Source organism: Anopheles bellator, chromosome 2 (genome assembly GCF_943735745.2).
Source record: "Anopheles bellator chromosome 2, idAnoBellAS_SP24_06.2, whole genome shotgun sequence".
Classification (NCBI taxonomy): Eukaryota; Metazoa; Arthropoda; class Insecta; order Diptera; family Culicidae; genus Anopheles; species Anopheles bellator.
Window position 1 is genome coordinate 72,618,327 of NC_071286.1, and position 15,954 is coordinate 72,634,280.

General features: G+C 50.2%; 1 protein-coding gene across 1 annotated transcript in view; it reads right to left on the bottom strand.

Annotated features, from left to right (window-relative positions):
• The window catches only part of LOC131208003 (protein O-mannosyl-transferase TMTC2), a 109,081-nt gene that overhangs the window by 63,258 nt on the left and 29,869 nt on the right, over positions 1–15,954 (bottom strand). The window contains exon 3 of the mRNA XM_058200646.1: positions 3,867–4,425. Coding sequence (XP_058056629.1) covers positions 3,867–4,425 — 559 coding nt within the window. The remainder of the gene's footprint in view (positions 1–3,866; positions 4,426–15,954) is intronic.

Here is a 15,954-nt window from a genome sequence, read left to right on the forward strand (position 1 = left end):
TGAAGTTCATGAGCTTGTAATGGGTGAACTCAAATTGATGTACACTCCCCAATCGATCGGAGCTGTAAAATCGGGCCAATGACGCAAAAGTCGCACTCGCAAAGTGCACCCAGGCCGAGGAGTTCGAAGTGCTGGTTCTCTGTGAAATGGAATTCATGTTTGTCTAGCAGTTGATTGGATTCCGACGTATCCCGACGGCCCTTAACACCTAGAATGTGCTGTGATTCCAGAAAACACGTTTCAGATTCACCATTTTCGCCATTTCGGCCCGAGCGTCCTGTTCCGTAAATCAATCATCGTTCGCAATCGGTGTGTCCTTCGGAGTCGGATTCGGTTATTGAGTTAATTTGGCACTGTGCACGGGCTGCAAGTAAGTCAGCGAGAGCATGTCGAACAGCGACCCGTACAAATCCTGTACCATAAATCCTTTTCCTGGGACGGAGACCGTTTTCTTCTCCAAATCTCGCACGTGTGCTCCGAGAAACGGACCGATTGATCCGAAACGGATGAAATAAATCTGTTTACCAGGAACATTCAATTGGGAACGAGCGCCGGGCCACGTAGCCAGCCCAAAGCTAACGTCAGGCAAATCCCTCCGCGTAGCACTAGCTTTTTTGGCAGGGCACCAGTCGGCCCGGGCCAGCCGTTCTTTGTCCATCTCGAAGTGTTATTGTCAAAAAGGGGTGTCGGGCTGAGGTGAGCGCCCAACCCCCCGTACGATGGGTGCATCTTTCCAGGCGCTCCGTGTTTATCACCCTGCCAGTATGCACATCCGGTCGCAATCCGAAGACCCAGAAAGTCGGCAACAACAACGCGCGTTGGGGCGTTGCTGAAGCTAACGAGAAGTGCCAAGAAGAAAGTTCTCGTCCGTTCTGCGTCCGAAAAATGCCATTTTCCTGCGCACACATACAATCGCACCACTGTGGCGCACCGGATCCCCGGGAGGATCCGAGAACGCGAACTGGGCGGAATGCGAGGGGTGAGCGCAACTATTTGAATGGAGTTAAATTCACGGTTGTTCCGACCGACAGACGGAGCACCCTAAAACGAAGAAAAAAGGCCGACTGATTGTAAAAAGTATTCCGAACACGAACCTTCTCCACCAAACCGGCACCCGCTTTCCAGCCCCAGCCCCGGCCCCTCATCGTGTGTGTTGGGACTTCCGCGGCATTACCCAATCGATAGTCACTTTCTTTTCGATTCTCCGATTTCGGTGTGCCCGAGCATTCCGTAGTAACTGGCTGGGGGAGGCGATGTCCTTTTGCTATCCGTTTTTTTGCAACCCCACTTCTAGTTCACTCACTCTCTCTCTCTCTCTCTCTCTCTCTCTCTCTCTCTCTCTCGGTGGGGTCCTTTTTGGCACGGGCCCGGGTTTCATCTACCGGGCCGGGATTCCATGATTCCGGCGAACAACAAAAGCATCGGTTGCGGCACTTGATCAATGGTACCGTTGATTATTCCGTTGAGTTCCTATCTTCCTTTCACGGGCATTTATGCTCTCTTTTCGGGCACCCCGGGAATGATGTTTGCGGGGTCCTATCACGGGCCATTCGCGATCCTCTTCTTCTCGGCTAGCTAGCTTCTCTTTCGCGCACCCCCGGTATGAATAGTTCCGTTCCGGCGGTATCCTGGCGTTTCCGAGCGGATGGGCAAACACGCTCCACGTATCCAGCACGCGCGCGGGCGCACAAATTCACATCCTTGCGGATCCGGCATGATCTCACTTTGGGTATCCTGTTGCACGGTGCACCGGTACCTGGTCCGCGCCCGGGGCTGCTGCGGGTTTATTTGTCCCGGCGAAGAATGTAGACTTACCGCGGTGAATGATTTTGATTAACGGTTCCGCGGTGTGTGTTTGTGCTGTGAATGGGACGTTTGATGATACGACCCGGGCCCGGGACTTTTTTGGTCTTTTACAGGCACAGGTTTATCACCGGGTTGAAAAAGAAATGGAAGCACCCTCTTCTTTTTTTCCATTATGGCCTTTCTGATTATCTTAAAACGAGTCATTCAAAGGAAACCGTTTATCGATCACCTTTCTGCTAAGCTGTCGATAATTCAATTTAAAGCAAAAAAATGTAAATTCTATGGAATCGGAATTGCGTCTTGAGCCTGAATTTCTGCGTGTTACTGTGAAAGGCGCAACGGTAAAAGGGAAATACTGGCGACGGTTGCTAGATGGCGTTTGACAGTAAACTTTGCAAATGGTAAACTTTATAAAACTCTACACAGAATGTCATTTAAATAACGAGATTCTTTTAAAATATGAAATGCAGCCTATATTTATTAGTTATTCACGTTTATGTGTTAGTAGATTCAGCAGCCGTACTATAACTGGCTTGAATCGCTGGATTATTTCATGGGCCATATCGGAATAGAAAATAGCCACAGGGTGACAGAATAGGTTGGGTCAATGACACAAATTGATTGTTTGTTTAAAACCTCCATAAATGTGTCGGTCCTGGGAGAAATTGCATTGTCGTGTAACAAAACATCTGCTTATTCACCGTGTATTCAGTTCTTACTCCTTAAAGGTTTAATGTAATCGTTTCAGTAATATCTAAATAGTGTTTGCCGTTTACCGTCTCACCTTCAAATTCCTAGTGAATTCCTAGTCCTTCGAATTATAGAAAATGATCAGAAATTTAATTTGTTTATTTCTGGGTTTTAGTCAATGTTTTACAAAGTTCAGCACAAATTTTAATATTGGGTCTTTGTCCTGCATTTCGACTGCCACATTTTAATCTGCCATCCAATAAGCATGAATTTGGATGCGTTCGAAAGAGGAATAATGTACCTTTCAAACCATTAATAAATATGTGGTGCCATTTTATATTTCTTTAACAAAAAGCTCGTTATTTAGACAGACAGTGTATTAAGGTAAGATTTAAAGCACGACCACACTGAAACCTAAGCCATCCTAAGCCTCTTTGTCGCGCCACGAGTCATCTTCAATACGTGTTGCGGAACAATGGCCACAACAATGGTGAAGCCTGGGCTGTGCAGTTATCGATTGTTCCGCACGGGGACACCTGCTTATCGGAACGCGACACGCATGATGGGACTATGGGAACCTTTTGCCCGGTTAGAGGCGTGTTGGTCTTTTCACTCGATACACACTCGCCAGCAAGACCCACCATCGATCGACTTTCGGGTTTCGCCTTCCAACCGCCAATTGCCACCATTTTGCATTCTTTCCGACCTGTGAGACACATACACAGGGAGAGAGAATGTTGCATTGTCGCCGGTTATGATTACGCCGCAGAGTGCGCCTGACACGGCAACTGAATCGTCCGGGCAGCCGGGCGGTAGATCGGGCCAGGATTTATGAGATGAAGGGCCGAGTGTGTTTAGAGCGCCGTTTCCACGGTGCACGCTTTCCCGGTTCCATTTCCGGTGCCGCTGCGGGTCTTCTTCAGCAGCAGGCCGTGTCCGGGACAGAAGTCCCCGGGACAGTAAAAAAGTATAAACTATGTGCCATCCGCCCCAGGCCCGAGCCCGCGTGTGTCGTTGTTGCTCGCCCCGCTCTAATCCCTTCTGGCGGTGACGATTTTTTGTGCCACTTTTGTTGCCACTCGAGACACGGCCACGAATCGTCACACTGGCGTCAGGCGCGTTGTTGTCGCGCTCACAAAAGCCCTGCCCACGGACGGGGCGCACTCGAGTGGATCCTGGATCCTGCCTCCTGCTGCCTGTGTGGGGCGGCGGTAAACAAGTAGCGAAACCGGTGCGCCAGTCGGACCGTAGACCGGGACCCGGCAGATGCCCAGATGCGTCTTGCGCTTGCGCTTCGGTCGCAGAGAGAGAGTGGTATAAATAAAGCATATTTAAAATTAAATGTATACTGTGCGCGCCTCCCCCGGTACCTTATCTCTGGATCCGGCGTAGCCCTTTATGATGTCATAAATCGCGCAAACTACTAAAGCTGTCACGGCCGTTTCCTTGCAGAGGATGGCGGCGCCGGCCAGCAGGATGGTGGCGGCCAGGGCTAGCCAGTGCCGCCGGTCGCCCCACTGCCGCCACCGGACGTGGCGGATGTAGGCGAGCAGCGTCAGCAGGTAGAAGATGCAGCCCGTCAGGTCGGCCCGCCCGACCACGCCGGCCACCGCCTCGGTGTGGATGGGATGGGCCGCAAACAGTAGGCCTGCGACGGCCGGTCCCGAGCGGTAGGCGGCCGGCAGCAGGTGGCGGGCCAGCTTCACCACCAGCCCCGTCGCCAGCGAGTGCAGCAGGACGTTGACCAGGTGGTAGCCGAGCGGCTTGAAGCCATCGAGCAGGTAGTTGAGCTTGAAGCTGGCCACACACAGCGGGCGGTACGAGCCGTGGGAGCCCGAGTCCGACAGGGGCGTCCCCCAGAAGTCGTTCTGCAGCAGCTGGAACCAGCCGCCCGACCCGAGCACGTCCGGATTGCCAAGGATCGCCCGCCTGCAATCGAGAGAGAGAGAGAGAAAGAATGAGTCGCTAGTAAGATGACGATGGACGGCACCGAACGGAGGCAGCTTCCGGAGGAGCGCCTAATAGTGCACTAATGACGGAATCGAATTAGCAGAAGATGCGGACCGACACACATACGCGCACGCACACGTACACACTGTGGAACTGCAATTGCATTATTCACATTCACGCGCCCACCCGGCGCTGAAGCCAGTGCGCGTTGGCACGTTTAGACTCCCGACGGCAGGACTTCCCGGTAGGACTTTGCATCGGCCCAGCCGATGCTCATGCATATTAATAACTCCTTCGTCCTGGCGCGACCACGACACCAAGCGAGCGAGCGAGAGAGAGCGAGAGGGAGAGCGAAACGTTTATAAATTAAAACCATAAAGTATAATCCATGCGCATATTTGATACAATTATTTTCTCATTATAAGCTTAAATCTACTTCCGACTTTGCGTCGGCCGGTGCAATTTTCCACCCCAGACCCACCCAGGAAATAGATACTAACCGCACACGCGCCAGAGGGACTGTAGTGTACAAAGTTGTGAAACTTTACCCCCGGTGGCCAAGTGAAACAATTGGTTCCCCGAAACAGGGGCGAAACGGGTCGGTTTCAGTGGCCGCCCCTTACTGGAACACTTTACAAATGCACATCACATCCGCCGCCGTGACCCAGTTCGTAACGACCTGCTGGCAGCGTGCAAAATATTCATGATGAAAATGCTACCTCCCGGTGTGTCATGCTGGAGCTAATCGATCATGTAGACTATTAACATTTGCTGGCAATCCACTCTCACTCGCGGTTTCCCGCGGCCTCCAGCCGGCGGCAATAACCGGAACCGGAGCAATAAACCACAACGCCATCAACTTTCGCCATCGGGTAGTCGGGCACGGCGAGGTGACCGTGGAGGAATTTTCACTCGATCCTGTAAATTGCAGGGCGATGGTGAAGCTCAGCGCGCCGATGGCGAGTGAAGTGGTTGATAAACATATTGTGTACAGGAAGGGCGATGAATTGCATCGCGTGTGGTGGTGGCGGAGGCTTGGAATTATGTGGCCATCTCCATGCTGCGCTGCACCTTCAGTGTTAGATGTTCATCGGTGGTCAAACCCCGCCGGGAGGATGGCGTTGTACGGTGTATGCGAGGCAATTCATGTCACGCGCCACATTCATGGTTCCAAGAAATGATTGATCGATGTCCTGGAACGGCGAACTATTGTCTCGCTACTGATTTCAGCTGTGACAATGAAATGGACCGAAAATGGTGTTTAACGATTTATTTATTTGAACTATCGTAAACGTTCTAAAGTTTAAAAACGCAGAATATTGTACAATGTGACGCGTATTGCATACCTTGAGGCGTATTAATCTGAACAAAAGAACTTCAAAGCAAAATAAGGGGACAATGTCGATACATCTTTTTAGAATTGTTTTTTGCATTTGCATGTCCTGTTTCCATCAAGGACACTTCGGGATAAAATATTAATTCACTACAACTTTGCCGAAAGAAATCTATTATATGTCCGCACGCCAGGCATTCAATTTCCCACCGTTGTAAAATCCCATTTAAATTCCTGCCGTGAAAGATGCATGTGTGTGATTGAAATAGCACCGCACCGTGGTTCCGTGGAAGATTCGACTATCTTTCCTTGGCAATCTGTCCGCCAGCCAGCCAGCAATCTGATCCACTTTTCGGCTTACAGCCATCACACACTGCTTTGAAGCTCGCTCCGTGCAAAGGACACCGTGTAGATGGTATCCGTTCTGCATGCATCGCCAAGAGGCCGCATCGTGTCACAGTCCAGTGGCCACATACGCGCACCCGTTGCCCCGCGAACGATGTTTACCTTCGTCAGCGTCGATCTGCATCAATCGACGTGGCGTGTCGTGGCCCACAGAGTGTCCTTTGCTGGTTCCACAAGGAATCAAGGAATGGCGGTAATGAGCGCATTGCTCAGTTTGGTGTGTCGCGGCCCAGAGAAGGGTCGCGCGGCGGCACCACAACTGAAGCGATCCGCGACTGCCGGAAAATTGTGGCGAGGGATTAAGCTTGATGAGCACACACAGAAATACGCGCCCTCGGTGTGCATTCCGGCAGGATTATTCCAAGCATCGCTAATTAGTCCCAAAGTGCCGACGATGCCGACGTCGAGCCCGATCGTGGTTGCGGTTTCCCGGTGCGAATGAAGCCAGCTGTCGAACGGATAACGGAGACCTTCCGTTGGACAGGAAGCTCAGTTTCCGGCTAAATGAATTTTGTATGAGAAACCGGATTTGCTTTTCAAAACCGGCTCTTCTTTGTTATCGCTGTCTCTCTCCCTCTCTTTTTGGGCTATGTTTTCGCTATCTGTACAAATGCGCATTACAAGATCCTTATAAATCTTTTGTCCTCCGTTCGTGACACTGGAAAAATTCAATAAACATAAAACAAAAGAAAACGGAGTCCACGACTTTCACGTCACGGAGTTGCAGCTGCGCCAATGAAAACTCCGAAAATGGGAGAAAGTTTTAAGAAAACAAAAGTGCGCCTTGTTCCAGAGACATGTCAGAGCGTAGCAAGGACCTTTCTACATCGCAGCAAGCGTTGCACTCCGAGCAGGCTCGGTTGCTGCTCGAAAGGCAATCGCAAATTTCTACTCCCTTCAGCGAGAGCAAGAGAGAGAGAGAGCAAGTAAGATATATGATGACATTCGAGATTGCAAATAAATAAAGTAAACACAATCACGTGCTCTTCCGGTTCCGTGCAAAACACTCAACGAAAATGGGGACCGTCGGCGCAAAGGGCACGGGGGCGGAACCAACCGAGACGGAACCAAGCGTGAAGGAGGTGGAAAAGAAAACACCAACAGCCAACAGCCAACCAGGTCGTGAGGCCAGAAGGAAGGAACCATCTTGAAGATTGAGCCCCAATTGTTCCTCTCTCGGCCACCGGAAAATCCTGATGTGGGTTGGCGCACCGGATGTAACGAGTGAAACCGAAAATCGTACCTTCCGTGCACCCGTGCGATCTGGCCCTCTTTTTCGCCACGCCACGCCACTTCCGGTGTCACTCGGGCGAAATGGGGAAAGAAAATTGTAAAAATAACGGGACCTCAGCCCAACCTCAGCCGGATGCCGAATAGCCGACCGCACACACAGGATGTTTGCAGTGGAACACAATCGGTGTACCGGTCCGGATGCCAAAAGGTTTTGGCGTGGCATCGGGGGGGGAGGGCACTGTCGATGGTCAAAACAAATGGTTTCGCAAATGGTTGGAAAATTAGCAGAGTATTGTTTTCGTTTCGTGTGGGCACCGCCCGGGGACCAGATGGTCCAGACCATCCGCGGGTCTGTAGTTACAGCGAAAACAGATGGCTTAAAGTCCCAGCCGTTTGTCGTTGGTCCGCCGGAGCGAAAGGCACTGAAAATCAATATTAGCCGGGCGTGGCGAAGGCAAAGTGGCCCGGCAAGGGCAACTGAATTTAATTTATTTGCCATCGGCGAAACAATTCCACAAAACGATGATTGATAAAATGTGTAAGAACATTAGTCAAGTGATTACACAGGCACAGGCCTCGGCCAAATCGCAATTAATTGAAGGCAAACCAGCTGTCCAGGCGGGGACTGTCGTTACTGTCAAGTGGCTAATGTTTGCGAAGGAAGGCCGACCCAGCACGCATCCGGTCCTTTGCGGGGCCGGCAAATGGCAAGTGTTCCCCAGCCGAGTCGAGGGCCGAGTGGCGTAATCTAAAACGTTCTCGTCTTGATTAGATTCCACTTCAAACTGTCAATGGTGCATTACGGGACAATCTGTTTCGTCCGGCGGCCTGTCCAGGTCCTTTATACTTTTTGTGTGCGCTCCTTGCCGATGATGACGATGATGAGGAGAAAAAGCAATCCCGGCGAGTCCACGGTCCGGCAGCGATAGGGCTCCTCCTCCTACGGTTCGGTTCCATTTCATGAACCTAATGGGGCCATGGGGCCCTTCCGAACGGGGAAAAGTGGCTCCGGGCAAGCGAAAGTCGGCTGTCAAAAACAGCGAAAATGAGACGCCGGCCTAAAGAGGAAGGCAAACAAGATTTATGGAATAAGCAAACCATCGATGGGGACCACCGCGCCAAATGGCTCCCGGGCGTGTCCGGGACAGGGACAGGCGGGAGCGGTTTATTGACCAATGCCTGGAGGTAATGGAGTCCAAGGCAACGCTCCTCGACGACGACGCTGCTGTGGTAAAAGATGAACCAAAGTCAAAGCTGTCGTTTGATAATGATGCTCATAAATCTGCCGTTGCGCTCTGGCCGTAGCACCGCAAAGGGTGTTACTCGAGTTGACCTGGATTATCTGGCACACCGGCGGCCGAGGCGTTATCTACGAGCTTCCTGTTGCTTCCTGGACGACAAACGTCCATCGTCGGGTTGCCGGGTGGAGCGGATTTCACACCTATCGTGGTGCTTCGTCTTGCTTCGGCCAGCGCTGGCGCATTAATGGTGATATCTTCAGCCGGATGCAAAACCGCTCCACAGACGACACGTGGGGCGGGCGGCGGGTGTGATAAATATAAGTTCTAGCACGGGACCGAAAAAGTCCTATTTCCGTGTGCAAGCCGGTATCGAATGGCCGCCGGTGGAATGATTTATCGATCGATGGCCGGCCGACTGATTCGACCATAAAATACCACCTGCCGTTACACACCGGCACTCGGAAACCCGAGATCCAATATTGATGAGAGTTGCTTCCCGGTGTCGGCACACGATGATTTCTACATTAAGACACCGTCGGACCATCCATCCGGCACTGGAGCTGTGGAGTGTCTGGGCCGTAAACGAATTGAATCCGAGCTTTTCACAGTTCGTTTGAAGGACGCGTGCGTTTCGAAACTCAGAAACTTCTCACTGTTTTCCAGTGTCGTGGCGTGTAATTGACTTTAAACTTGTTTTGCCGACTTTCCGAAGTTGAGTTTTCATGAAAACTCAGATTGGGAAAAGCGTGAATTTTTGTGCGAAAAAGTTGAGCCGGGTTTGAGTTTGAATGCTCAAAGTAATGGATTTAATTGATCAGTTCCGCCGGGATTCACCGTTGACAGAAATTACGCCGCTTTCTCTACTCATCCAAAGAACGGGCTCAAAGATGGATCGATTCGGATCGAATTCCGATCACGGGAGATATAATAAAATTTTTAATTATACGCAAATTAATTTCCATCCGGAATCTTTCTGTGCGATTGTCCGATCGGTGTGAAGAAAAATAAAACCATTCGCTGATGAGAGTTATGCGAGAAAAGTCGATTACGGACACGGGACGCTTAACGAACTCCGTAGTCATCCCAAGAGGGGGTCGTAAAAACGTCCCACGTCCCGTGTAGCCAAACCACTTAATGGAAAATGTCAGCTTTAATAAAAAATGTGTTGAAAAATGTGTAAAACGAATTGCGCACCGAGCGAAGGTCTGCGGTTAGCGAAAAGACAACGCGCTCAAAGGATGCGCGGCCATTTCAGCCTCGTTCTTTTTTTCTCTTCTGTCCATTACCTTCCTTTTACAGAACCTATCTGGCTTTCGCCGCGTTTTTTTTGCTTCTCGTTGCAGCTCCTAACCACAGTTTCACATGTTTTGTGCTTGACTTCGTTAAGCAGAGTTGCAGCTCATTGACTCGTGGCGTGGCACGACCGTGGCGTTCGGATCTCCTCTTTCCAACAAAACGAACGTGCTAAACCGCAACAGTTGCCGCTTCTTGCACGTTGCACCTAGTTTAGAGAAATTCTGCTTTTTTCCAACGCTCACTCTCGAGGGAGGGGTTTTCTGGTGGCCGCTGGATGCAGCAGTGTATCCACTTTTCATCTTTATCGCTCGGCACCACAAGCCGGCCAGAGCCCGAACGAGGTCCTTGCGGAACGGCGAAGGTCATGGTGACGACAGCAAACAGGAAAAAAGCTCAACGGAGCACAAAAAGAGGAACGAAGCAAAATATCCCTTAATGATTATGAACACCGCGTGCGAGAGGGCCAGATCGGGTCCTGGTGTTTATGAATTGTTTCACATTCCGTTTCGCAACCCGAATGCACTGCTGCACTGCTCTCCTGCGAGGCAGCCATTTTGCATGTGGTGAGCGGATAAAAATGCGGAATTTTTCGCCATTATGCGAACAGCGGTTTTGTGCACAGCCTTTTTTTGTGTAATGGCACCACAAAAGTTTCATTTCGTTGCCGTCCCCCATAATCAAGTGCACGGGAAGCTAATTGTTTAGTAGCATCCACTTTTTCCATGGCACTCGACACGACACTTGCAGCGAAGTTTTGTTTATGACACTCTATTATTTTCATTAATTGTCTACGCGCGGTTTTTATTGTTGGTAAGCTGAAGTGAAAATTGAACAGCTACACTAACCGAACGAGCGCAGCTCCTTTTTTTGGAACTACTGAAAATTCATCCTTAGCCACCAAATCACCCGAAATAGCACCTTAAATTGACAGAGTCCCAACAGCGTCGAGTTCTCCGAACTGATTCAGTTTGCAGCTCGAGATTTCTCGAGTTCTGCATATTTGTGTATCTGGAGAACATACCTTTCCGGGGCCGGAGCTGGTGGTTTCCATTCCACAGAGCGGAGACCACAAGGACGAGGACGACGGGATGTTTTGCTGAGGTGAGATGAGAAAACGAAAACTTTTGCTACCGGCGGAAACCGAACATTGTGCAGACCCGCAGAAAAGCTGCAGGTCCTAGGCTGCAGGCCGGGTTGCACACTTCGTGGCGGCGGGACCACGTGTGTTTTGAATAAAAATATTACAAAGTTAGCGTGCGGTTTTACAGAGACTCCGAGAAGCCCCGCAGAGAACGGTGCAGAAAAAGATGGCCTCGACTTCCGTCCGTCCGTCCGGAAGCAGCAGAAATGACAGAACGTATGCCGGCTTGCCACAAGTGGATACATACGGGCCCAGTGCCCGGGACTTGTTGGGTATCGCCAGCTTTTTTGCCCCACAACTCTGCACAGCATTGACGGGTCTAGTGGAAAGATGTTTTGTGTTTTGAGCTTGGTACGTGCGCTCCACTGCGCCCCGATGGAACCGAGGGACTCTCTCTCTCAGGGACATTTCGGGCGGCGGTCCAAGGCCTGGCGAGGCAACCTGGCAAACAAATTAGAATGCTCAACGGGGCCCGGTGGCTCGGATGCGCCCGGACATTATAGTGACAATGTCCGGAATTCCGATGAGTCGCCGGGGCGAAAGTGCAGAGTCACAAAAATTCAGCCTCACAGCAAGAGCCGGCTGCAGTGAAAGGCAGCATAGCATCCGACTTCGTGATGCCCGACCTGGGCAGACGATTTGTGTGTGCACCCGACCGTTGGCAAAGGTGCTTACCTCGGCAACCGTGCAAATGAACGGCGAATATCAAATTGTTGCTTCATCCGTCGAGTCGTCGGCGAACGACGCTTCGTGTCTTTAATTTTCGCTCTGTCCGTTTTGTGCTGAATTTTTCGGTTTTATTTTATGAATTAAAATTTCCTACTTGCGTGGGTAAATGTGGCTTTAACCATAAATTTAATGCACAAACATTTAATAATGAATATTGAGAATATATAGAAATAACCTTTTCTAAGTACGCTGTCCATAGCTAGCTGGGATCGTCTTACAACTGTAGTCCAAAACTATCGGGAATTAGCTTATAACTCAAAAAATTTGTTTATTGCTTTAAATCTAGGTCATTATTGATCAAATAAACCCAATATAATAACATTTATGTCTACATTTGTTGTAATTTTTGAAACGCTCCGAAAAGAGCTTTTTAGAAATAAACTTCAATTGAGTTTTCGTTTCGGGTCCTTAACTGTAAAAGCGGAAGTTTACCCTCTTGAGTTTGCGGAAGCTGAACCAAGAATTGTCTCTCCACAAGTCTGGTCTTTTTTGGGGCAAAGCATTAAGCAAATGAAAATGCCATATCATTTTCATTGGGTTTTGTTCCACGCCAAGTTCGGTTGCTACTATGGTCACGTTAGAAGCCACCATTTCAATGAAGATGGTGCGCTCCAAGCAGTGCGGGATTAGTTTTGATTTAAAGTTATAATTATTAAACGAACCAAGCCAATCGCATCGCATTGAACCGGAACAAACTATATCGGCCGAGTTCCGAGTGCCGGAAAGTTTCCTCTTTCCGAACAATTGATAGCTTGTAGCCATATTTCTTCACCCATCGACCGATATGCACGTCGGGCCCGTAATGCAATTACTTCTGCACCGGTTTTTTTGCACCAACCCTTCAGGAATCGATTCAGCCAACCAATAGATAGTGGATTTCACTCACGTTGCTGCGGAGAGGCCAAGACCCGCCCCGGATGTCGATTTTCTGCTGCACGAGAAACAATATTTTGCCGAACTGCGAGCAAGGAATTCTAATGAATTTCAGGGAAAAAATAGCTGCAATCAAAACGGGCCCGGCTTCGGTTCTGTTGCGGCGGCCCGTTGGCGGCCAAAGAAAACACGACGGCCGCATAAAAAAGGACCTCGGCAGTCGGTAGTCCCCCACCGCCAGGAAGCGTTCAGGAATGCTGCTCCTTTTCGGGAGGCCGGGAAGTTGCTGGAAAGTGCTCGCAAGCAGTTTGTTTTACGCTGGCTGGCGAAACAAAACAACTGCCTCAGGTAAAGTTCAATGCTGCGGCGCTGTTTTGTCCGGAGGTTTGTTCGGTTGGTCGGTTGTTTTTCCGTTGTCGGTTGCTTCGACCAGCACGAGAGCAATGCCAAAATGCGGGCCGAACGAAGATGCGCAGCAGGAATCGGAAAATGGCCCAAGAACCACGAGCGGTGCTCCGGCGGACAGACCGTGTTTATCGTCCACTGTTTGCTGATCACTGGTGGATGTGGTTTTTTCTTCACCTTGTTCTGGGGGCAGGTTTTGTGTGCCGGCACGGACCGAGTTGATGGCACTGGAAAAGTCGATGCTGTTTGTTGCGTGGTTCAGAAGCGACCAGACAAACAACATCAGATAACAAGAACCGGGACGGTCTCCGAGACTCGACGCGGTCCAGGTGAAGCCCAGCCCTGAATGGAGCAAATCATCTGTTGAGCACTCGAGTGGCCGTCCTCCCTGTGCGTTCCTTCCAGGACTTTCCTGGTTGGGAAAAACTAAATACCAAACCGGTCGGCAAACAAATGACCGACAGCACGGGACACGGGAGTGCGGCGCGTCGCGTCCGAGAAAAGTTAACACAAAAGCGGCCGCACCGATAGCATTGATTGGAGCTGCCCGACATGACGGTTTCCTGGAGGCGGACCAAAATAGCGTTTCCCGCTTTGATTCCTGGACCCGGGACTTGGACTATGGCGTGCCGTGCTGTTGAATTGCTAATGACTTTCCCTAACAGATACATTTCAAGACGTCGTTCAGGCTTTGTTTGGTTTCCTTTTTTTCTGCATTCCGTATTACCTATCTGCCTTGCGTCCGCCGCACGTGGAGCATCGAATTTCTCCGAAAACTGTGGGGCTCGTTGTTTCGTTACCGACGGTTCGTGGTAGCGAGCAGATCAATTTTTAATGATTTCAATAAAACTGAGATCCTGGCCAAGTAACAGTAAGGGCATTGGACAGGCACATCGTTTTTGCCTTAACGTTTATTGTACTAATCCATTTGTCAATAATTAGGTCGGCTACAGAAAATCTGCTTTTTTAATAACCCTCGTGCCTATAGCAAAAAGAGCATCCTGTCGAAAGGCTCCACCAAATGGATCGCGACTAGAAACTCCTTCACCGTTTCATATACTCAAACCCTCCAGCTTCGCTGATGTCGGTCTCGTAAATTCTACTCATCAATCCCCGGACCCTAATCCCAATAATTCAACCGAAAGCCTTTCGATTAAGCTCCACGTGTTGTTGTTGGTGCGTCGAGCGGCGTAAATTGCCTTCAAAAACGTGTCCAATTTGCACCGCGTTCCAGCCTAAGCCTCGAGAGGTTTAATGACTAGACGCGTCCGCCGGACTGGGCCGGCCCCGCGCCCGTGCGCTGCTTTTAGGGCACACCGATTTACGACGACCCAACTCCATTGGCTCCATTTTCTTTTGAAAGCCAGCACCTAATCCACGTTTATAGTGGTGGCCATGCGGGCCCCAAATGAGGCACGTTTCGGCCAGCCACAGGCAGCCGCGCAGTGGTCAGCGTAAGGATGCTTTCGGCCCTCTCTCGGTGCCATTAAAGAAAAACAAAACAAAAATCTTACATCAGACCACGCGGGTTGCGCGTTGGAAGTTTATCGCTTGCATAACCTTTGAAGTAATTAGAAGCGAGCGTAATGGGACCGTTGTTGTTGCTGCTGTGGAGCGAGTGAGCTCCCAGACCAGAGTGGTTCATTATAAGCCATCATCAGCCGAAACCCAACAGCAACCCGCCCAGAAGGTGTCGATGAGTCATGAGTCAGAGACACGAGCCGGGTGAAATTGGAACCCATAAAACAGACCGTTTTCGCTCGACCATCCACACTGGTCAGGACACTGCGGTGCGCGTCATCACAACTGCTCGGGCGTTCATCGGTCGATGATGATGATGAAGACAACTTTGGTAGCAAGACGGTATCTTTTCGTAGCTTTTTCTTTCGTATTCGTGATCACGACTGGTCTTTGGACCATGGACCATGGACCTAGATCACCGAGAACCACTCATCGAAATGACCGTCTTTAGGTGGGTTCGGTAAATTGTGGAATATTTTCGGCCCATTTCAATTGAACGGCGTGCAACTCGCTGTGGACTCGCATACCACGTGGATCTGGTTGCGTCGTCATCCTCGTAGAAAAACGGCTACATTTGTGGGCGAAATTGATGTACATAATGGGATTATTTCGATGGTTTTTGGGCAAATTTGTTGAAATTGCGCCCGTTTCCGTCTCGTTGCGCTCCGTGATATCCTCTCTGGTCGACACGAGGCAACAATTTGGCGCTCCTCTTGCTCGTGCATTAGGCCCAAGCGAGCGGCTAATGGGGCGATGCTCGAAGAAAACGTTATCTCAACGTGCCAGCAACAGAGCCCTGGCAGAGCCGGTGCCGAACCAGGGATGTTCCTTCCAGGGTTTGTTTTGAACGGCTCTCGGTGCGACATGTAGTTGCCCACTGATCGTCTTGGTTCCCGTAGCCGAGGCAACCTTTTCGAAAGGCCACTATCCTTGAGCTTCGCTTCCTGGAACAGCTTTCTGATTTACGTTATTATGTGGCATTATTTCTGGGTGGAGGTAAACTACAGGGTTATTTTCCGGAAGACGCTGTATTCATCCCCTCCGTCTCCATGGCTGTGCCTTCATCGAATAAAATGAAGGTCATCGTGTTTTCAATATGATTCCTTTCGCATTACCGTAACGAGTACCTCGTTTCGAAAGCAAAGCAGCATTCGCGTCAGCCTTACGATCCGCATTTGCACGTTTTTGTTTTCCATTTTCCTGACTCGAGACTCACGTAAACGTCAACCAGAACTGACAGCTGTCGTTTCTGCGGAAGGAGCTACACACAATTATGACGAGATTCTCGTTTGTAAAAGGGCTTCATTAAAATTAACCAGACGAGCACGACC